The 24100-nt window shown below is 34.5% G+C and overlaps 1 protein-coding gene and 1 pseudogene across 3 annotated transcripts in view; one reads left to right on the top strand and one right to left on the bottom strand.

Moving 5' to 3' along the window:
• The window catches only part of COP1 (COP1 E3 ubiquitin ligase), a 247250-nt gene that overhangs the window by 149071 nt on the left and 74079 nt on the right, over positions 1 to 24100 (top strand). For 2 of the 3 annotated variants that reach the window (XM_045069660.1, XM_045069659.1), the window contains exon 15: positions 2012 to 2128. In XM_045069660.1, the coding sequence (XP_044925595.1) occupies positions 2012 to 2128 (117 nt within the window). Of the gene's footprint in view, positions 1 to 2011; positions 2129 to 19901; positions 20027 to 24100 lie in introns of all 3 variants that reach the window. The other variant, XR_006603576.1, reaches the window with a different exon arrangement.
• LOC123389041 lies at positions 16183 to 17223 on the bottom strand (annotated as a pseudogene).

Raw genomic sequence — 24100 nt, 5'->3', positions numbered from 1 at the left:
TTGACTATATCTGCAAAGACCCTATTTACAAATTAGGTGACACTCAGATGTACCTGGGATTAAGACTATAACATAGCTTTTTGGGGAATGTGGTTTAACTCACAACACCTATTTTGTTTAATAGAGTGTATTCTTTATATATTTTTCTTATTATGCTGTATATATTTAGTATATCTTTAAACTCTGGTTATTGTTTAAGCTCAGACAGATATATCGAATTCTATGTAATCTAGTATCTTTTATATTGAAAATTATAATCAATAGTGCTTACCATTGTGACTTATTTTTAAAATGTTAATGATTACATTAACATTGAGAAAATTAGCGTGAAATTAACAAAAGACCTTCTAATTTAACTGTCCTTTTGTTCTAGTTCATTCCTATGCTTACTTATTTTGAATTGTTATAAAATACTGATGGATAAACCTTATTTATAAAGGTTTATAAAGGTTCTTAGTGATTAGTATTGGGATTATGGGGCTCCATAAATATTTGCTGTGGATTAACTTTGGCTTGCTATTTTTTGAGAGTACAGCTCTACCACTTGGTATTCTAATCTATAAATGCTGTATTAGACATGTGGACTTTTAATTATAGCTAGCCATTTCATCTCAGATTGTATATCTTAATTGCTGGGACAGTTGTATGTTGACTGGAATAACACATGGTTCCTATTAGAAAATAACATGAAAACAAGACAAATATTGCTATTTAAAACTCTTATTCTTTTATTTGAATATTGTCTTATTTTTCTCTTAGGAGACTAATAGATTGATTAGGTTGTAAGTAAATTTTTTAACAGTTAACTTTTATTTGGGGTTCACGTATTTAAAGAAACTTTCGATGGAATTCCACTTGTAGAAGATAAATTAACCCATTCACCCAGAAAATTTCTATTCTTAGAAAATACCATTTTATAGAAGTAATAGTTGGAACCATTTTTACTTTTTCTTTTTTTAACTCCCATTTACTGATCGCTATACTAGTATTCCTAAAAAGATTCTTAAATTTTACTATGCCTTCATCTTAATACTGGTTTTCAACCCAAATGCACACTGGAATCACCCAAAAAGCTTTTAAACAAATACCAGTACCTGGACCCCAACTGGGTATTGTCCAGGACAGGACATTGGGTGACAGGACATTGAAAAGATGGGTAGGAAGATTTTTGTTCTTGTTATGGTTAATGTTCATTATTAATTCTGATGTGTAACCAGGAGTATAACCAATACCTTGAAAATCTGTTTTATATGTGTATTCTGTTGTCTATGAAGGCATTTTTGATGTATGATATAATCTGTGCTTTGGTACCTTACAAAAACAACAGCTCACTTTCTATTTGCTCTGAGATCTGACCTTCTCTGATCAGTTTTTCTTTAATCTTTACAAATCTCAGTATATACCACTGGACTGGACCAAATACCAAATATTAAAACAAAATAAAGTTTAACTAAGTAATTCTATAACATTACTTTAGACACACTTAAATCATATAACTTGAGTTCTGGCATAAAATTCTAAAACCATGGAAGTCTTAATTGAAAGACAAATCAAGAACTGCTTCCAGGTACTTTACAAATGGCATTTGTATTCTGAGATACGTAAATAAATATGAAAGTGTATTTGTGCATGCATGTTTGTGTAGCAGTGGGATGACTATATGATTCATCTTCCAACCCATGATACTTGAGGAAAATACACACCATTTTTTTTTAAAGTAGGCTCCATGTCTAACGTGGGGCTTGAAATCACCACCCCAAGACCCAAGAGTCACATGCGCTACTGAGTGAGCTAGCCAGGGTCACCATCCCCCCAATACCATTTAAAGAATACTGAAACAAATACACGTATATCTCCATCTTGCTTTTTTTTTTTTAACCCCTCTCTAAAGGAAAATGTTTTGGATTAATATGAAAAGGCAACTGTAGCAATAAGCAAACATTCTGCATTACAGAAGCATTTGCTAATGCATTGTTTAATTCTTCTCATTTTTATTGTCCTTTACTCTTAGTGAAACTATGGTCTACCAACCTAGACAACTCAGTGGCAAGCATTGAGGCGAAGGCTAATGTGTGCTGTGTTAAATTCAGCCCGTCTTCTCGATACCATTTGGCTTTCGGCTGTGCAGGTAAGAAATGAAAGCAGCTTTGTCTTCTTTTGATGTTGATTGCATATTGTGCCTAGGATAAAAGACAGTAGTTTAAAACGAATAACTTGCTTTGTAAGTTTAAATTTTGTTTTTTGTTATTAGATTCTAAGAAGTATGCAGTGCCATCATTACTCATTTATTACTATGCCTTAATTTTAGTATTCTGTCACCATCTTTCATACCTAGAGATGGTTTGTTGATTATGTTTGTTGTTCCTCCAAGTCTTTGCATGCATGAACTAATGCTTATTCACACACTTAGGTCATAATGACATTTAAATGATTAAGCTATATTATACAGACGAAGGAATCCATTTTTTTGATTAAATGACATTTATTCGTTCTTTTAAAAATTTAATGTATACATATATATGTATACATATTTATACATATATATGTGTGTATATGTATATACATATTTATATGTATAAATTATATATACACACACATATATGTATAAATTATATATATAAGGACAATTTATACATATATATGTATAAATTATATATATAGGGACAATGAATGAGACAGGTAAAATCTTGCATCATGGAATGCATGGTAACATAGGAAGTTCTCAAAAACGTGTTATATTACTATAGCAAAGAATTTCTTGTTAATATAATTTTCTTTACTAGGGTGACCAAATGTCTGCCTTTGCCAGTCATGGTTTATACTTATATTGTTATCATTACTATTAGTGCCTTCTTTCATTCTCAGAAGTGTTATGGGTTGGAAGATAAATCATATGGTTGCCCTAGTCCTTTGTCTTCTGTATCTGTCCACTCCCCCTAATTGTTAACTATAACAGTAAATAGTAAACACTTGTAATTTAACTTCTGCATTAGAAAATCTCTTTGATTCTTTTTATATTGATAATCTCAGTTTTTTAAAGATAATTTTGGCACCATATAATGAACACAGAAACACCCTTATAAAAGGAGAAGCACAATTTAAATCTTATTTGTTATTATACCCTTTCCTTATTTCAGTTTATTTATTTACTTATACACTGACGCAATTTCATAGTTTCAGTAAGGTACAGTCTAACATGTATCTCTAGGTAAAATTCTCTTTCTGTTAGCATACAGTATTTTGTTTTTCCTAACCAAATGGTATTCTTTTCCATTTGAACCTACTATTTCCTTATTAAAACCCTTTTCTATCACTGACTAGGCAAGCGGATTAATTTATCTCCGCACATTTCTTATCCTTAAAATAGAGATAGTCCTTTTATGCTTTATGAAGATTATGAAAGGAAAATGTTATATACAAAGCTTTTCTAATATGGTATTTAGTAATTGTTTAGTTATTTTCATTATTAATACTTTATCATGCATTTAATAGCTTATTGAGTTTTATTGTTACATTCTGTTTTATAAACACACCATTGGCCATCATGTATGAATTGAAGTTATTGTCAGTATTTAATAGATATGAACAGATATTAACATCTTCAGAATTTTTTGTTCCTGGCAAAGGGAAACCTACTTTATGCATTTTTAAATTTTTTTTTATTATTTTTTAATTTTTAAATCCAGTTTAATTTAATTTAATTTTAAAGTTTATTTACTTATGTGGTCTGTGTACCCAATCTGGGGCTCAAACTCACAGCCCTGAGATAAAGAGTTCCAAGGTTTTCCGACTGAGCCAGCCAGATGACTTAGGGAAACCTACTTTATTTATTTTATTTTATTTTTTTTAAAGATTTTATTTATTTATTTGACAGATCACAAGTAGGCAGAGAGGCACGCAGAGAGTGAGAGAGGAGGAAGCAGGCTCCCCGCTAAGCAGAGAGCTCGATGTGGGGCTTGATCCCAGGACCCTGGGATTAAGACCCGAGCCGAAGGCAGAGGCTTTAACCTACTGAGCCACCCAGACGCCCCGGGAAACCTACTTTAAAAAATGCTTTACTGTCTGGCAGGCTGTTTGCCCTTACTGTTTTAAATTTTCATGTTTTTCTTACTTAATTTTTGCATTTGCTTTTCCATGTATACTTTAAGATTTATCTTTTTCCAATTCTAGAAAAATTCTTTTGGGATTCTCCTCTGAATTACATTTTATTTATTTGTTAATTTTGGAACCACTGGCATTATTAAGATAGTACATCTTCCCACATAGTTATATGGGGTAGTTTTCTGTTTGTTGGGATTATTTTTATCTTACAATGAGATTTCATAGTTTACTTCATTTAGGTATGAGGTCTTTCTGGTTAATTTTTTTCTATGTCTAAGTTTTGGTTCTATTTTTTCTATTGCTTATTTTAAGTACTGTTTGCTGAAAATAGATAAAAATTTTTAATATTTAGATATATGTATTATATCTAGGCACTTTATAGATGTTTCTTATTAAATCTAGTGGTTTTTTTGGTGGAGTCTTTGAGTTATCTATTTATACTTGATAGTGGCCAAAATGATGTTTGCTTTTCTTCTTTTCCAGTGGTTTAATGCCTTCTCTTCTATTAAAAAATACATAGAAACACAATGCAGTGTTTCTATGAGACTAGTGATAGTTACTTTCCTCATCTGTTTCATGTAGTTGAATGGGCTTCAGTCCTTCACTTTGTAGGGTGTCTTTTTTTTCTTTTTTAAGATTTATTTATTAGTGTGAGAAAGAGAGAGTGCCGGCGCTGGTGAGGGGAGGTGAGAGGGAGAGAGTCCTCTCTACATTGAGTTAGGATTGACCAAGGCTCAATCTCATGACTACCAGCTTGAGATCATGACCTGAGCTAAAACAAAGAGTCAGATGCTCAGCTGACTGAGCTACCCAGGTGGTCCTAGAATATCTACTTTTGGAAAATAGTCTTTATTAAATTCAGATGATTTCATTTTATTGTTTCTTAGATGCAACTTCAGTATTTCATCAAGTGCCTGTATAGCCACAGTTGATACAGTCACATGATTTAATTTGTTGACATGAATTATGTATATGCATTTTCTGATATTGAATTATATTTGTGTTTGTAGAATAAACCTTTTTGGCACATAATGCAGAATTCTTTTGATAAATAGGTGTTATTCCTGTTACTTTTATATCTATAATCATAAATTTGATCTGTTTTTTAAAAAATCATTTTAATCATTATTTTATAATTCCTAGTGTACATAAGTCTTGAACTTGTCTTGTTTAATTTATTCCTGAGTATTTTATTACTTTTTTTAATTTAAAATTTTTTCCAAGTCTTTATTTAAATTCCAGTGGACTTAGAGCATTTTATTACTTTGAGATGTATTGTAAATGGAATTTTCTTAATCTTATTTTTGAATTGTTTGTTACTAAAGTACAGAAATAGAATTAACTTTTGTATATTGATCTTGCATCCTACAGTCTTGCTGGTCTTGTGTATTTTTTCTTCTTAGTTTTATTGCGGATTTCATGGGATTTCTATATTTAGGATCAAGGTATCTGTGAATTAAAATAATTTAATTTCTTCCTTTACTATGCTAATGTCTTCTTGCTTACTTGTATGAGCTAAAAGCCCAGGTATAATGTTGAATGGAAGTGGCAGAAAGAACTTCCATACCTCATGGAGAAAACATTCAGTTCTTCACAATTAAGTGTGATATTAGCTCTAAGATTTTTGTTGATACCTTTATCAGGTTGAGTAAATTTCCTATTCCTAGTTTGCTAAGAGTATTTATTATGAATGAGTGTTAGATTTTGTCTTTTTCTATGTCTTTTGAGATAATCTTGTAGTTTATGTCCATTATTATAGGGGATAGTTCGTTATTATTGTGGTTTTGAATGCTAAATAAACCTTCCATTCCTGGGAAAAATCTCTCTTAGCCATGGTATAAAATTTTTCTTATATGTTGCAGAATTGAGTGTTCTAATGTTTTAAGTATTTTTGTGGTATTTGTAACTTTCTTAAGATGCTTTCTGGCTTTGATAGCAAAGTACTATTGGCCTTATAGAATGAGTTAGGAAGTATTTATTTACTGAATGAGTTTGTAAAGGGTTGGTATTACTTTCATCTTTAAATTTTTTAAAAAAATATTTTATTTATTTATTTATTTGAGAGAGAGAGAGTGAGCAAGAGAGAGAACATGAGCAGGAGAAGGGGCAGAGGGAGAGGAGAAGCACACTCCTCACTGAGCAGGGAGCCCAAAGAGGGGCTTGATTCCAGGACCCTGGGACCATGACCTGAGCCAAAGGCAGCATTTAACAAACTGAGTGACCCAAGTGGCCCTTTTCTTTAAATATTTGATGGAATTTATCAGTGAAACCATCTGAACTTGGACTTCATGAGAATATTTTAAATACATAATTTAATTTCTTCTTAAAAATTCATTCAGATTTTCTGTTTCATTTTTACTTAGTTTTGGTATTGACTTCCTTTCTGGGAGTTTGTATATTTAATTTTTGTAATTTGTTGTAATAAAGTGTTTTAACATTCTCTTATTGTTCTTTTAATTTTTGTAGTGTTAGTAGTAGTGTCCCATCTTTTTTTTTTTTAAAGATTTTTTTTTAAATTTATTTATTTGAGAGAGATTTATTGAGAGAGATCACAAGCAGGCAGAGAGGCAGGCAGAGAGAGAGGAGGAAGCAGGTTCCCCGCTGAGCAGAGAGCCCGATGCGGGGCTCGATCCGAGGACTCAGAGTTCATGACCTGAGCCAAAGGCAGCGGCTTAACCCATTGAGCCACCCAGGCGCCCCCCATCTTTCATTGCTAACTGGTCTTTTGTGTTTTCTCTCTTTTTTCTTTTTGGTGGGTCTAGTTAAATATTTGTCAAGTTTCTTCAAGAGTTGTGTGTGTATGAGAGATGCTTCAGACCAGAATATCCTATAGTGGCAGTGTACTTAACATTGTTACCCAAACTTATTTGTTGGAAGGGTTAGAGATCTGTAGGCTGAACCTCTTATAATGATTATTATCTCACCATAAGTATCAATAGACCAAGAGAGATGTTCTTTCTTTCTCATCCAATCAGGATCAAGATATGTTGAGTTCAAGTAGGTTATGCTATTGCTATAATCAAGAGATCAGAAATCGTTTACTGTAACTGATACAAAGCTAGAGACTGGACATTGAAAAATTACATTAGAAAACCTCCACAGCCTTAAGTGATGCTTGCAACAGAAATATCCAAAGCTGAATGAACACCAAGTTTCTATTTTTCAGATCTTATATTAGTGCTTCCCTGTTCTAGAAACCCATTCACATCTGGAAGCATAACTTTAACAGGATCTGGGCAATACAGTTTTTAACTTTACATCCTCCATAGGCTTAAATAAGGTGGTAGGAATGGATGCCGAGGTCATTGGCCTTATCCAGCACAATGCAGTTTCATATGAGTTAAGGACATAATTTTTCTAGCTTTGAAATAGGTATTTAGTATCCACCAGTAGTCGTCCTTTATTCACTGTCTTTAATTCTGTCTTTTACTGATTGAAACATGCATTTTATTAGAAAAACAATGACTTATGTTGTATCATTTTCATTTAGAATTGCAACATTTCTTAGAATGTAGACTATTGTCTAAATGTTTTTCTTTAAACTGTAAAACATCACTCTTTAACTGTACCATTTATTTTGCCACTGGGAGAAGTACAGGGTCATATTCCTGAGATTGCTTAATAAATGTCATTTGTGATGATGAATTTGACATTAGGAGTGGATTGCACATTTTTAAGCATTGCTTTTGGAGTGAGAAGAAATAGACAATGAATGAGTAAGCAAGCTACCCACAATTATGTTTTGACTCCCTGTTTCAAGGGCATTGTAGATCCTGCCTACTGAGTAGTGACACATCTTTGCTAATTCAGCTTCCCTACTTAACCTTCATTTAGATAATGTATTTCTATTTGGTACAAGTAATTCATTTCTCTCTCTCTTTTACTTTATCATTTACTCATTTGCCTATTATTATAATATAAAAATGTGTCTAGTTCTTGGGTTATTTTTTTTTAATTGAAGAGTATAGCATGAAAAATCTCTTGAAATATGGTAAAAATTCACAAGCATTTCTTTTAAATATCAAATCGTGAGTCATGGTCTCCTTGAAAATAGTAGACCATTAATTTTAAACTACTTTTTTGTGATTAACATTGAGAAAAAAAGCTTTGAGTTTTATTTTAAACCATGTAAAAAATCTTAAGTACTGAGATTATCTGACACATGCTTTTACCAGAAGACAGGATAATATTTTTAATGTAAAGGTGAAAGTATAAGTGTTTGTTGTCTGTTACTTGATTACTACATGATGTTTTCTTAATAAGTAGAAAAAGGGGGGCACCTGGGTGTCTCAGTGGGTTAAGCCTCTGCCTTCTGCTCAGGCCATTATCTCAGGGTCCTGGGATCGAGCCCCAGATCAGGCTTTCTGCTCAGCATGGAGCCTTCTTCCCCCTTCTTTCTCTTTACGTGCCTCTCTGCCTACTTGTGATTTCTCTCTGTCAAATAAATAAATAAAATCTTTTAAAAAGAATAAGTAGAAAAAGGTAAGAAAACAATTTTTCTCCAGTTTTCTTCTCTAAAGCCAGTTTGGGAGAGCACTATAAAATGAGGTTGAACTCAGAAATCTGTGGTTTTAAGGGAACATCAGAGTTGGCTTGCATAATAACTTGAAGCATCTTGGCAATTTTAAAAACTAAAATTATTATAACAGATAGGAAATATGGGTACTTATGTAATGTTATGTTACTTATTTGACAGAGAGAGAGACACACAGCCATAGAGGGAACACAAGCAGGGGGGAGTAGGAGAGGGAGTGGGAGAGGGAGAAGCAGGCTTCCCGCTGAGCAGGGAGTCCTGATTGCAGGACTCTGGGGTCATGACCTGAGCCCAGATCATGACCTGAGCCGAAGGCAGGTGCTTAACGACTGACTGAGCCACCCAGGAGCCCAAAATACGGGAACTCTTAAGGCATTCTTTTTAAAGTAATAATAGTTTATTACCCCAAAAGTTAGTGATGTAAATCAAAGGTAAGTTTAGTATTATTCCGATTTAGGGGTGGTATTTATGCCAATAACATATTCACTGGGGAAGGAATACTGTTTCTATAACAAACAGGGATTTTGAAATATCTTCTTTAACTCTGTTACAGTTAGCTGTTTTAGTTACTGTAAACTCTTTGTTACTCTCTGTAAGCTAAATAGTTCATATGCATAAAAACATTTGTTTTCTCATTTTTTAAGACTTTGTAGTTTTTTGTGATTGGTATAATAATTTAGTTTTCAAAAGAATTTTGTTGTTGATACTTTTTTTTTTTTTTAAAGATTTTTATTTATTTATTTGACACCTAGAGAGAGAGATCACAAGTAGGCAGAGAGTCAGGCAGAGAGAGGAGGGGAAGCAGCCTTCTCTCCCCCCCCCCCCCCCATGTGGGGCTCGATCCCAGGACACTGAGATCGTGACCTGAGCCGAAAGCAGCGGCTTAATCCACTGAGCCACCCAGGTGCCCTGATACATTTATTTTTAGATATCTGTATTACTCCTCTTACTCTAAAACTTACAGGTGCTTCTTAATGCTTCAAGAATAAATATAGATTCCTTTGCTTCTGTTCTAAATCCTCATGATTGACTTCATTGTTCTTTATACATGACTCATGTTGTTAACTCTGAAAATTTTTACTCAGAAGAATTTTTTTAAAAGATTTTATTTATTTATTTGAGAGAGAATTCTTTAAAAAATAAAAAGGGAGGCAGTGCCTGGGTTGTTCAGTTGGTTACGTGGCTGCCTTTGGCTCAGTTCATGATCTGGGATCCTGGAATTGAGCCCCGCATTGGGCTCCCTGCTCAGCAAGGAGCTTGCTTCTCCTTCTCTCTCCACCTGCTGCTCCCCCTACTTGTGCTCTCTGTCAAATAAACAAAATCTTTAAAAATAAATAAATAAATAAAAACAAGCATGGGGAGGAGCAGAGACAGAGTGACAAGCAGACTGCACTGAATGCAGAGCCCAGTGCAGGGCTCAATCCCACAATCCCAAGGTCATGACCCGAGCCAAAAACAAGAGCCAGATGCTAACTGACTGAGCTACCCGGGTGCCCCAACTCAGAACAATTTTTGTAAAGCTTCTTCCATAAAGACTTCTTGATTCTGAGTACAGCTATTTGAGGCTATTTTATATACATATCTTCTACTTTTAAAAATTGATGTAATCATTTAAAATTGTATATATTTAATTTACAAATAGTACAAGATTTTATCCTCATTCTTAGCTTTCAGACGTTAACTAAACTAGCTCATGTTCTCATTCACCATGCATCATTACACTGCTTCTTTCAGAGGCACTCTTGTTAATAGTTTTGCAGATGTCTTTCCACAGATAGATAGATAACAGCATTTCTTGAGGAGGCCAAAAAGTGTTTTTCTTTATTTAGAACAATATATTTTTTTCTTTAAAAATTAGGCTTGATTCGAAAAGATGGACATTTATGTTATATAAAACACAAGTTTAGAGTATTTTTAGATCTCTCTTCTATTCCCCCCACCCCAAAATATGATTAATTCTTTTCAATTTAAGAAGCTGGTGTTTAGTTTAAGGGGCTACTAAACCTAATTTAATTCATTTTTTAAAGTTAACATGGAGAAACTTGAGTAAGGTAGATTTGTAATTGCCGGAGATGTCTTCTGTTCTATTTTCCCATCATATTTAAGTAATGGGAGAAAAGTTTTAGGCTTGCTAATTTTATAAATCTGCCTTGTCTTTTATACAACAGCTGCCAGTGGGAATGATACAAATAAAATATCTTTTCCTTCTGAATATTTATTTAATAAATTTGAATTAGTGCCATATCACTCATGAATATTATCTATTGTAGGTAAGGGGGTGGGGAATAATATTAAGGACGTTGTATTTTCAAGTTTCCAAATAACTTGAATGAACTCAAATCGAAGTGACCTGCATATAAAGCCAATACTATTCAAGAAATAAAGTATTGTATTACTTTGTCATACAATCCACTTTTGGGAGTGCTAACGTCTAAAAACAACTTTGAAGTACCTAGTGGATCTTTCATCTTTCATCTATTTATGTGTCTTGTCTTCCAGCCCGTAAGTAGCATTGTAACTACAAGGTATTTTTAAAACTGGACTTTACAGGAAATTTTGTATTTTTGTTAAATGCGGATTGATTGATTATTTGAGTTTGAGGTTTTTTCTTTTTTCTTTTTTTTTTTTAAGATTTTATTTTTAAATAATTTCTGCACCCAATGTGGGGCTTGAACTTACAATCCCGAGATCAAGAGTTGCATGCTCCTTTGACTAATCCAGCCCCATGCCCTTAAATGCGGAGATAATTAAAGTTAGGCATCTTTTCAGGTGTTCCTAGTTTAATAGATGTGATCATCATTCAGTTTTTGAAACTAATATTGAATAAGCACTAGAAACACTTGGAAAGTATGAAATATATGATTTCTTAGGAAGCCAAGAAAATAATAGAGCCAGAGTACAAAATCCAAACTTAGAGTGGTATGGGGGAAAGGAGTAGAATATTTGGTTAATCCAAAAAAACAGGAGAGGAAAGATAAAAATAACATAAAGTGTTTGGAGTAATTAAAAAACAGAAAAGCTGATGGAGATTCAAATATATCTAACTATGGTAAATGGAAATGGCTTATTCCCTCCAAGTAGAAAAGGCTGGGATTAACAGACTAGTTAAAATGTTTAAAATGTAGTAATATATTTTTTACAGGGGATGCATTTGAAAGAAGGTTAAGCAATGGTAAATAAAAAGTTTTATTTTGGCACGAGATTAATAGACTGGTGTGACAGAACTAGCAACAGACTCACAGATGTATTGACATTTGATACCCAGCAAAGATGGTTGTGAAATAGAGAATTTTTATACTCTGACAGTTGTTTTAGAAATTTTAGCTCTACCTCATTAAATATACAAAATCAGTTGGTCAGGTGACTTAAATGTAAATAGGAAAACTCCTGAAGTATTTAGAAAATAATATGAGAAGAGAATATCTTCATGATCTTGTGTTAGGGAAGGCTTTAAGATTCAAAATTATAAAATATAAGTGAAAGGTGGATAAGTTTGTCTACAATAAAATTAAAAACTTTTGTTCATCAGATAACACCTGAAAAAATAATTAAGAAGTCGCTAATTGGGGAAAAATATTTAGAATACCTATAAGTTACAAAGTATTGGTATTCAGATTTCATGAAGAACTCTTTCAAGTAAATAAGAAAATGATAATTACACCCTACAGCCTTGATATTCGAAATGCAGTCTGCACGGCAGAAGTCTACTGAATCAGAATTTCTGAAGGTGGATCCCAGGAACCTCTTTTTTCTTTTTAGCAGGCTCCTGGATGACTCTTTATGTACTCTGAAGTTCTAGAAATCTCTGCCCTAGAGATATACATATTTATGTAATGTTTATAATAGCATTGTTTGTACATTTATACTGTGAAACATTCAGCGGTGGGAATAAATGAACTGCAGCTCCGTGAATGCATATAGATGAATAGTAATGTTGAATGGAAGGAAGTTACAGAAGAACACATGGTATAATTCTGTTTATAGACATGCAAAACAAACTGTTGTTTAGGAATATATTCATTGGCCACACAGATACGTAATTCAACCATAAAGAAAAGAAAGGAGAATAATTACTGTGTCTTTAAGTATAGTGCTTACTGTCAGATGGAGGAAAAAAACGTGTCATACAGGCTTTTAAGATTTAGGAATATTTTATTTGTATCTAGTGTACTAATTATGTGGAGTTTGAAACTTCACATATGTTGTATGGACGCTTCTGTATGCAGGCTATTTTTCCAAGTCACAAAGTTTTTTTTTTTTTTTTAAAGATTTTATTTATTTATTTGACAGACAGAGATCACAAGCAGGTAGAGAGGCAGGCAGAGAGAGAGGAGGAAGCAGGCTCCCTGCTGAGCAGAGAGCCCGATGTGGGGCTCGATCCCAGGACCCTGAGATCATGACCTGAGCCGAAGGCAGAGGCTTAACCCTCTGAGCCACCCAGGCGCCCTAAGTCACAAAGTTTTTTAAAAAGATAGGAAAAATGTAAACTAAACAAATGTTAAAAATTTAACATATAAACATTTATAGAAAATACCATTAAATAGTTTATTTCTCTTGATGACTTGAAGATATTTCCATAGAAACTTCTTTAAAAAAAAAAAAAGATTTTAAACATCTATTTGATAGAGCAAGAGAGCGCAAGCAGTGGGAGGGACAGAGGGAGAGGGAGAAGCAGACTCCCCTGCCAAGCAGGGAACCCAGTATGGGGCTCCATTTCAGGACTCTGGGATCATGACCTGAGCCAAAGGCAGATGCTTAACTGATTGAGCCACCAAGATGCCTCTTCTGTGGAAACTTTTTAAAGTTGCCTGATGTTTTGGCAGTTATAGGTGAACAGATATGGTAGTCTCAAGTTTTTCTTTGTGAAAGATTGAGACTTCATCAAAACTATTCAATTTTTGTTGTTTCCATTCAGCTGTGTCTTTTTTTTTTTTTGGTTAAGCACCTACAGTTAGGATGAGTTATATTTAAGGAAATGATTAGCATAAGCCCAGTGCTAGAGTAAAGCAAGACTGCTGTTGTTTATTCAAATATTTACTCAATAGAGGAAGACCGTTTTTATACCCTAATATGTGATTTAATGAAAGAGTTCCAGAAAATGTGTTTTTCCTCATTGGGGTTTTAAAAAGTTGGCTTCTATGTGTGACCTACTGTTGTAGATTATTGAAAATCCATCATATAAAATACTTTAAATATTTTGAAAACCCCATGTTAGAAAATTGAATTTTCTGAATTTAAACATTTATTTGGTATTTTCACATTCTGTTTGCAAGGTTAGATTTCTTTTTATATACTGAACACAGCAGAGTGATGAATCATGTAAGTTACAGATTATTTCTTTAGTGAGAGAATTAAAATAAAGATGGAAGAAGTTGCTGTGTGTTATCAAGTGCTGCTGCAGAAAATATAAATTTAGCCAGTAGTATCGGAGTTACAGATATTCATTATCTGCTGTGGTTAAATATTTTCTTAAGGGGGTTTAATTGAATTGTGACCAGTCTCCCTCCACCTCTTGTGATCCTATGTTAAGATAGAATATAGATTGCCCTGTCAGTAATGTAAACCAGGAACTTGAAAGCCTATCTAAACCATCTTTCTTTCCATTTATCGATTATTATCTGTTTGTAACCCTCTAATGCATAAATATAGTGCTTACAACTGTTAAAATTTTAAGAGTCACTTCTTCCTCTACTAGTGGTTCTGAATTAATCTTAAGGTATATAAACCACATTTTAGATTCTGCTAATTTTACTTTAACATCAGAGCCAATTTAATTAGTCTCTTAATCAATATTAAGCTATTGTAATGCTAAAAGATTTGTTTTAGATTTTAACATTGATAATAAATTGCATTAATGGTCTCAATTCTTGACCTCTTCCTGTATCTGTGTGCTTTGCCATAAAAGAGTGCTTTGTCATGGTGGGGAAAAAAACCCACTTTTGACTGTTTGGTAACTTGCTTTGGCCCAAGTGATGTTAAGTTGACATTGACTAGAAGTTTGAAATTTGCTGGCACAGTTGAGCTTACTTGCTCTTGCCCCTGTGTCATCACCATGAGGAGAACGTGCTGAAGCTAGCTGCTAGTCCCAGGGGGAAGGAAGAAAGACACTCAGAGTAGTATCTACTTGTCCGAGCCAAATCATTCAACCTCCAGACATGTAAACAAGCTATACTGAAATCAGCCAACCCTAAGCTATCCCTTATTCTTTGAGAATTAATGAAGATCCTGTGCTACTAAATTTTGGAATAGTTTATTATCCAGCAGTTCTGTGGTGGCAATGGCTGATTAATACAGTGTTCTATGAAATTGTATGGTATTGAATGAATAAAGGCCATTTCCCATTATCCAAGACTCTAACTAATCATCTTCCATCTATAAAAAATCATTAGATATAAATTAGCAGTGTACATACAGCCAACTGTATCACCTTCACTTGTATGAAAGCACAGGAAAAAAAAAAAAACTACATGAAATTACTCCAGTACCTTTAGACACATGTTTTAAAAAATCTTCATGTATGGAAAAACACACTTAATGCTTGTCATTTAATGTAAAACAGAAGTCTTCAGACTGGAGTAAGAACATCTGATGGAACACTAAAAGTATTGCATGTGTGTGTAGAAACTTAAATCCAGTTTTGGATCCCAGAATTTCATGTGTCAGTTGATATGCCTGACATTGACACTTGGAGGGGTCATGCCTATTCTCCTTTTGACTTCAACTTTTACAATAGTTTTTTCCCCCCTGTTTTCCAAAAGAAAAACATATCTCACATCATCATGAATTTTAATATGGTACATTGTTCGAGGCTGTAAAAACCTCAGGATTATCAAACTAAGGGATGGTTCTAAGTTTTGTCACTAGAGTAACTGCCTATCATTCTTTGTTTAAGAGTGATACGTAGCATTAAAGAAAGTATATTTTATACCACATTATAGTGCTTTTACTTTAGATATTGGTTGAGTGAAACAGTGGAAGTGAAGTTTTTTCTTTAAAGGACTTCTTCTGAGTATTGTCCAAAAAAAAGTATGCATTGTTCCTCATTCTCTAGTCCCACTGGTGGAAGCAAAGCAAAGAGCGCATTAGCACTATGTACTGAATGTGGATCTTGTTATTTCAGTTGGGCAATAAACTTTGCCTCTTATTTACCCATTCTTGTTAGAGAATCATAATTTATAGGGATGCATATTAATACTTTAATTTGAGTTCATAAAGATAATCTGACAATAAATCTTTTTTTTTTTTTTTAAAAGACACATTTATTCAGCGTCATGATCAGACTATTACATTTAGCAATCAACAGCATGGGTGCAAAAAAAAAAAAAATCTACATTAAAACCCTTTGTTGGAATGCTTTACACTTTCCACAGAACAGAAACTAAAATAACCTGTCATACAATTAGTCACAAATACAGTCCTCGAGTTTTTTTGCCCATACACATGAGTATTGTCTAAAACATGTCTTCTTTGTAGCAGCTAGGCCCTGCCACCACTGTGCTTGGCTGAGTTCACAAATCGATTGTAACCTGTAGCTTCCCTGTCACTTCTCTGGCTCTTCTCTCCTGCTAAGCTTTGTTTCCTGGCAGTAATTAAAACCTTCTGCCACTGCCATAGCTGCTGCTGCTGCTGGAGCCACCATAGCCACCTTGGTTTCGTGGTTTGGCGAAGTATTGGCCTCCACCACCATAAGGGCCAGAGCTTCTGCCTCCAAAATTGCCTCCTTTCATGGGTCCAAAATTTGAGGATTGATTGTTGTAATTGCCAAAATCATTATAGCTTCCGCCACCTCCAAAGTTGCTTCCATCATTACCAAATCCGTTACAGCCATCCCCACTGCCACCATATCCACCACCACCTTGACTGCCACCAAAGCCACCTCAACCACTGAAGTTTCCTCCGCGACCAAAGTTGTCATTCCCACCCAAACCACCTCCACGACCACCACCAAAGTTTCCAGAACCACTTCGACCTCTTTGGCTGGATGAAGCACTAGCCATCTCTTGCTTAGAGAGTGCTTTCCTTACTTCACAGTTGTGGCCATTCACAGTATGGTATTTTTGAATGACAATCTTGTCTACAGAATCATGGTCATCAAATGTTACAAAAGCAAAACCCCTCTTTTTGCCACTGCTTCGGTCAGTCATGATCTCAATTACTTCGATTTTCCCATACTGTTCAAAATAATCTCTTAGATGATGTTCTTCAGTGTCTTCTTTAATGCCACCAACAAAAATCTTTTTCACAGTTAAGTGGGCACCAGGTCTTTGAGAATCTTCTCTTGAGACAGCCCTCTTTGGTTCCACAACTCTTCCATCCACCTTGTGTGGCCTTGCATTCATGGCTGCATCCACCTCCTCCACAGTGGCATAGGTGACAAACCCAAAGCCTCTGGAGCGCTTGGTGTTCGGATCTCTCATTACCACACAGTCCGTAAGTGTTCCCCATTGCTCAAAATGGCTCCTCAGACTCTCATCGGTTGTTTCAAAGCTCAGACCTCCGATGAAGAGCTTCCGCAGCTGTTCAGGCTCTTTGGGAGACTCTGACTTAGACATGACGGTGGTGGCAGGGGAGACTTTAACGATGCTTACTCGGCAGCGTCCACAGGCAGAAAAGCTAAATCTTTTTAATATGTAAGTTGATGAACTAAATCTATGCTCTCAGATTTTGACAAAAAATATATTTAAAACAAAACAGCACAAAAGCAAAAGTAAAATAGCATACTCAAAACACTTTGCTGGCTAAGTTATATTAGAATAACAGTATCTGGGATTTTTGCAGCCTTTCGGAGAATATGTTAATAATAGGCATAATTAATACTGATCCATACTCCAGTATTTGCAGTATGAGAAATTCAGAAAGCTTTGAATACCAGAAATTCATTGCTCATCCGATAATATCAGATCTAAAGCACATAGATAAAGATATATCCTACCTGTCTGTTTGCATACAGGATGCTGACATAGACCTTAGAGGAGTATTGAATAATATGAAGCATACTTCCTTTCAAAATCAGAAAAATTAAGAATTATAAAACTTAATCTTTTCTAAGTGCTTGGGATAAAGGATTGTGGCCCTGTATATTTGATTCGATGTTGGTAAAATCATTTTAGTTCTTTGCAGGAATTGTTACTTTCATTTACTCTTAATTATTAAGTAACAGATACATGGTTCCAAATCTTTATATTCAATAAAATTGAAGGATGATCTAATCAAAATGACAGATCATTAAAAGTGTTTTTTGATGATAGATTACTATATGATTTTTGGCATAAACTTGGGTTTTAAAACAGGAAACTTTCCATATCAGTGACTATATCTATGGAAATAAATGAACAATAGGAATAGATTTAATGCTGAACAATAAGAATAGCATCCTAAGAGTATATAATATTTATTTATAGTTACCAGAACAAAATGGCGACAGAGTGCTCAGGGAGAGGGGATGCCACAACCATCTTGTGAAGACATACCTTTTCAACATTATTACTCTTGTTTAATAACATAATTATCAAAATGTGTTGTATTATGTATCAGTTGTATACAGCTAATTTTAATGATAATTCATACAGAAATGATTTCTTAAAATTAGAGCATTTTGGTCAAAGGAAAGGGAATTTACATAAATACACGCCTATTTTTTTTTCCAGAGAAGAGAGAATAAGTAGTATTAAAAGACTGCGTGAAATCAGTTGGATGAATTTTATTTTTCAGGGAGAGAGTGAATATAAATTCAAGGAAAAGATTATGTAAAAGTTTTCCATTATTGAAGAATAGGTTATTCAGGTATTTTTGTTTGTTTAAAGATGATGTTGAATATCAAATCTCTGTAGTGTTTAGATGTCATTAGTTACCCTGAATTCGTATTTTAAAATGTCAGTATGTAATATTGATACAGATGACAACTTGCAACTATTTATGTGATGAAAATTTTTAGATACTGACTTAAAAATTTATGAGATGGTAGTTTTTCAGTATTCTTTTAAATAGAAAAGTAGAAGGCTTTGAATCTACCTGATTAATTAATTGGGGGAAAAGGAGAGTGGATATAGATGGTTGAGAGTCAATGAATGGCCACTACTGGTCAAAATTAGGTTCTCGATAAATGCTTTAATGGGTGGATTCATTTTTAAATAAGTTATTGTACAGTGTTCAATGAAAAAATAAGATAAATTTGGTTGTAAAGAAAATATTTTCTTTTATGACTAAATGCAGTTTTGGTAAGATGTGGGATTTTTTTAAATAAATTCATACATGAGTCTGAAAACCTAGACTCTACTATTATAAAACCATCTATGAGTATAGAAAGAAGTTGAGCATCTCAGAAACTTCTTTTTTGCGTGTACACGCTTGCTCCTGTTCTCTCTCTGGTGTTCTTTTTCTCTGTCAATTGCTTTCCCTTCCTTTTGTTTCTCTTCCCTCCCTCCTCTTTCTTCTCCCTTTCTTTCTCACTTTCTTCCTGTTTCTCCTTTTCTTATCTTCCTCCTTCTCTTCTGTCAGTCCCTGTCTTCCTCTGTCTCCTTCCCTTCTTCGTCTTCCTTTCCTTTCTGTTTTTTTCTCTAGTTCTGCCTGCCTCTCAGTCCATACCAGTCATTCTCAAACCCACGTTTGGGTTTCTTCCCCACAGTTTACACATCTATTTCCTGATTTCTTTTCCTCACCACCAGTTTACTCTTTAGTTCTTGCTAAGTCTCCCTGTCAGTTTTTTTTTTTTTTTTTTTACCATGCCAGACAACTAGGTAAATGCCTTTTTCAGATTACTAATCCAATGAAGATACCTGAGATATTGCTGACAAAATATTTTTCTTTGCTTTCCATCAGCTTAGAATTGATTGTCTTGTATTTATTGTCATTTTATCAGACTTTATTTCTAACTGGCTATATAGTGATACTGATGTCAGTGTGATAGCCAACTGGTTGTGAGACCCAAGTTTGCCAGTATATATATATATTAAAATTTCTAGCTGGAATACTTAAAAAATGCTACTACAATGTGAAGAAGGGAAGGTGAAGCTATTACTGTTATAGACGGTATTAATGAAAAGGAATACTGCACCAGGCAGAATCAGTGTAGTTTTTTGGTAAGAATGCAAGAATTTAGGATGCGTGTTTCATAGATGTGATAAGAAAATATTGCCAAAAGGTAGGTACTTTGGGAGTTCTACCTCTGCTTTGTATGTAGAAAACCACCCAAAAATGTTACTCTCATCTTAAAAACAGAAAAAGCTGTATGAGCTACAAAATTATAACTTTTCTTGACCCCTGTCAGAGAGCTGAGGTCTCAAGGCATGGGAACTGAATTGGAATGACAAGCCCCTCCAAGGAAAGATGGGACACATGAACCAATTACCATTTGCAGACCACAAGAGGAAGAAGTAGCCACCATAGAAGCTGGTAAGAAGAAATGAGTAAAATTTTAATGCATTCTTAAAGACCAAGTATGGGTTGGCATATCTGTATGCCCGAAATACAAGGGGAGTGCTCGCTTAACTCACGTACCCTTCTCCATCTCCCTCTACTGGCTGCTAACAAGAAGGAATGGGTCGGGGCAGTAGCCTACATCAGGCACGCAGGAGTTCACAAAGTAATCAGTTCCTACTGAAAGACCAGCACAAAACTTCGTTTCTCTGGATCCTTCCTCTTCTGCTCTTACAGAGCAGAAACTTTTTAAGCTATTGGAAGAGGAGCAAGAAAGCTTCTTGGACCCAGGATCCTGCATCAGTACAAACCAGAGATCCACTACCACTGATGAAGTGACATGAAATCCTCTCTCGCCTAAAATGTGCATCAGATGCTGTGTAGAATTTGGCTGCCACAATGGTGAGGGATTGGAATGCTAAGAAGACCCCCGTACTGGAAGCTCAGACATATGAACCCTTCTTAAGACTCATGATGAACCAGAAGAACTGAGATCCTCTGTTCCAAACAGAATCCTACTACAAAAAACAAAAACAGCACACACACACACACACAAAACAAAAAACCAAAAACACACAAAATGACAACCACCCCAAAACAAAACAAAAAACCCAGAACAAGTTAGAGCCATCTACCACTCACAGAGGGATAGTAGCATGGAGAAGGACCCTCTCTTTGTCTCATATGCAGGAACTAGTAAAAAGGTAAGAGAAGAACAGGAATACAGAGAAAAATTTCGGTTGACCCAGATCACACTAAGTACAAGGTAATGATAGCTCATCGCTGGAAAGAGTTGAAGCCTGTGATACACTTAATAGTGAGTTTAATAACTAAAACTAAAATGTGGTTTGAACATTGACTAAATTGATTGATCCCCTCACATGAATGGCCTGACAGGAAAAGAGTGTACTTATTTCTAAGCAGAAATAACATTTGCTTCAGTATCTACTGTTATGTATATGATCACTTATGTTTAATAAAAAAGTATGTGACTACAAATAAGAATAAACATTCTATTACCAAGACTCAAATTAGTCTTTATGGGTGACCCAGATGTTAGGATATGAGACAAATCTTAAAATAACTGTTTATCATGTTAAAATATATGGTGGGAAGGTAGGCAACATGCCTGAAAAGATGAAGAGTTTCAGTTGAGAGATGGAAAGTATTTTTATTTTTATTTTTATTTATTTATTTTTTTTAAAGATTTTATTTATTCATTTGACAGAGAGAGATCACAGGTAGGCAGAGAGGCTGGCAGAGAGAGAGAGAGAGAGGGAAGCATGACAGAGAGAGATCACAGGTAGGCAGAGAGGCTGGCAGAGAGAGAGAAAGAGAGAGGGAAGCAGGCTCCCCGCCGAGCAGAGAGCCCGATGCGGGACTGGATCCCAGGACCCTGAGATCATGACCTGAACCGAAGGCAGCGGCTTAACCCACTGAGCCACCCAGGCGCCCCAGAAAGTATTTTTAAAAAATAAAGTGGAAATACTAAAAATAGAAATCTTGATATCAAAAATGAAAAACTTTTTGATGTGCTCATTAGCAAATTGGATATAATCTAAGGAAAAAATAACTGAATTTGGAGGTAGGTCAATAAAAATTATTCACAATGAAACATTAAGAGAGTAGGAGGGAAAAACAGAACATAGTAGCCAAGACATGTTGGATAACATTAAACAAATACACTTGTAGTTGGCATTGTGGAAGTAGGAGGGAAAAGGACAGAAGAAATATTTGAAGAGATAAACACCAAAAACTTTCCAAGACTGATGAAAGATAACAAATCACAGATACCAGAAGCTCACAGAACCTCAAACAAGACAAAATCAAAAGCAGACCAAAAATACCTAATTGTATCATAGCTGAATAAGTGAAATCTTGTGAAACAAGTGAAGACAAAGTGAAATCTTGAAGGCAAAGTGAAAGAAATTATGGAAAGTGGAAGATAAAGATAATAGCAGAATTCTCATTAACTATACAGGCCAAAAATCAGTGGAGCCACTGACACATTTCAAGTGCTAAAAGAAATTTAACCCAAAGTTCTATATCCAGCCAAAAACTCTTCCACAGATGAAGACAGATTTTTATTCCCCCAAACAACCAAAAGCTGTTTAACTCGGATGTAAGACGTTAACCCAACTTCCATGTGCAGATAGATGGACAGATGGAGAGATGGATCGGTGGCTGATGGATTAATGGATACAGAAAGATGGATCTGCCCAACGGATGGATCTAATTTGCAGAAAATAAAAACAAAACTAGCCGCTTGATTCTGTATAATTCTGAAATGCTGGATTCCAAATAAAAGCTTGTTGGAAGACGCTCAGAAAGGGTGTGTCAGCATTAAGAAGCTGTGGTGGTATGAAACGTCTGTGAGACCAGCAGTTAAGTGATATTTAATACATTCTGGATCCCTAGAATGCTGTGACACTGATCAGCATACGCGTGTATGCTCCATGGACTCTACTCTCTAGTACAAAGATCTAACTATAGATCTACTTACAGAATCTGAAATATGTATCTAGAGGTTTCTCAGAGCCCCTAGAAGGGAAATAACTACTGATTAGAGGAGCCTGACATTGTAATCATATGAAAAAAAATTTTTTTCTGTCACATTTATCAGGGTACCTGGAATTCTTTTCATTTGAATTATAGCATTCATTTATTAACTTCAGAAATACCTATTTAAAAAATATAGTTATTACTGTGCATACAAAAATAAACCTTTCCAGGATGTCAGAGTTTGTTAGATGAGATAGACAGCAAATAAATTATAATACATCATGAAAAATAACATTATAACAGTGTTTTTTAAAATCTGAGAAACGGAAAAATCATTTGTGTGGGTGCTGTCACAAACCTACCAAATTATAATCTTCAGAGAGGAGACCAAGCATTTATGTTTTGAAATTATTCCTCAGCAGTTTCGTGTCTACCCCACTCTCTTACCCTGTGACTATAGTAACTATATTAAAGATACTTACAAGCCTGAATTGGTAGAACAAAAATCGGGAAATGTAGATGTAGGCTAAATAATAAGGGTCTTTATCATAGGAAGAAAGCTTTATTTTCTAATGAACATAATTGCGTTAAAATATTATGTCTCTGAACAGCATTTAGCAAAACAAGGATCAGATTTGTCCAGTAAAAGGGAAAAAATACTGTTTTTTCTTATGAACTCCTATTAGTGAGATAATAGGATTCATTTTGATTTTTTTTTTTTTTTAAATAGTGTGAAGAGGTCATTAAATAGTCTGAGCCCCAAATCTACATTATCTTATACACTTAAATTCTCCATTTTTGGTTAGTTTTTCAATCATGCTATACAAAAACTTAATATTTCTGGAACATTGGTTAACATATAGATCTTTACCCTGAGTCCAATGAAAATGCCTCTGGAAATGGAGGGGCAGTTGTAAAAACACCGGAAAATTAGTTACCTGACATGAGTTGAGGGCTAATCAGTTTTTTATTTTGAAACTTGCTTCAAATGGCTACCAAAAAAAAAAAAAAAAAGTAGTAAGATAACTCAGAAGGGAGTTCTGGTTCTAACAATATGGTAGACTAAATAAATTGAAAGTCCTCTGTCAGCACACTATTTTAGATCAACATTATTTTAGAATAAATATATGAAAATATTACTTTAGATGCACAGCTTATAAAGTATTGAAATCACAAAGCGTCAGAAAGGGAGTGGAATATAAAACCAGAGAATTAAACCTGTGAGCTCAAGTTTTATCAACTGGTTAGTGGTGGTGATGGAAAAATTGCTGGCCTCTGGGACCTAGTTACTGGTTAGTGGGGAGGAGAAAGGTGGTGAGTGTTATAATTGTCTTGGAGTGTTGTAATTGTCTGTCTGGATAGTTATATGGAGAAATCTCCAGAAACTTTGTCTTAGCCTAGGCTCTTTATGTTGGACAGGAATTGTTCCACTGAGAATTCTAATCATGGTATAGGATGCTTCTTCCCCCGTCTCCTCCACAGAGAAATAAAGAAGAGAATTAAATGAAGAATTGAATAAAATATGAGGAAAGAAGTCTTATCATCAGA

Source organism: Mustela putorius, unplaced genomic scaffold, assembly GCF_011764305.1.
Source record: "Mustela putorius furo isolate JIRA1106 unplaced genomic scaffold, ASM1176430v1.1 tig00003942_pilon_pilon_pilon, whole genome shotgun sequence".
Classification (NCBI taxonomy): Eukaryota; Metazoa; Chordata; class Mammalia; order Carnivora; family Mustelidae; genus Mustela; species Mustela putorius.
This window is presented reverse-complemented; position numbering and strand designations above follow the sequence as displayed.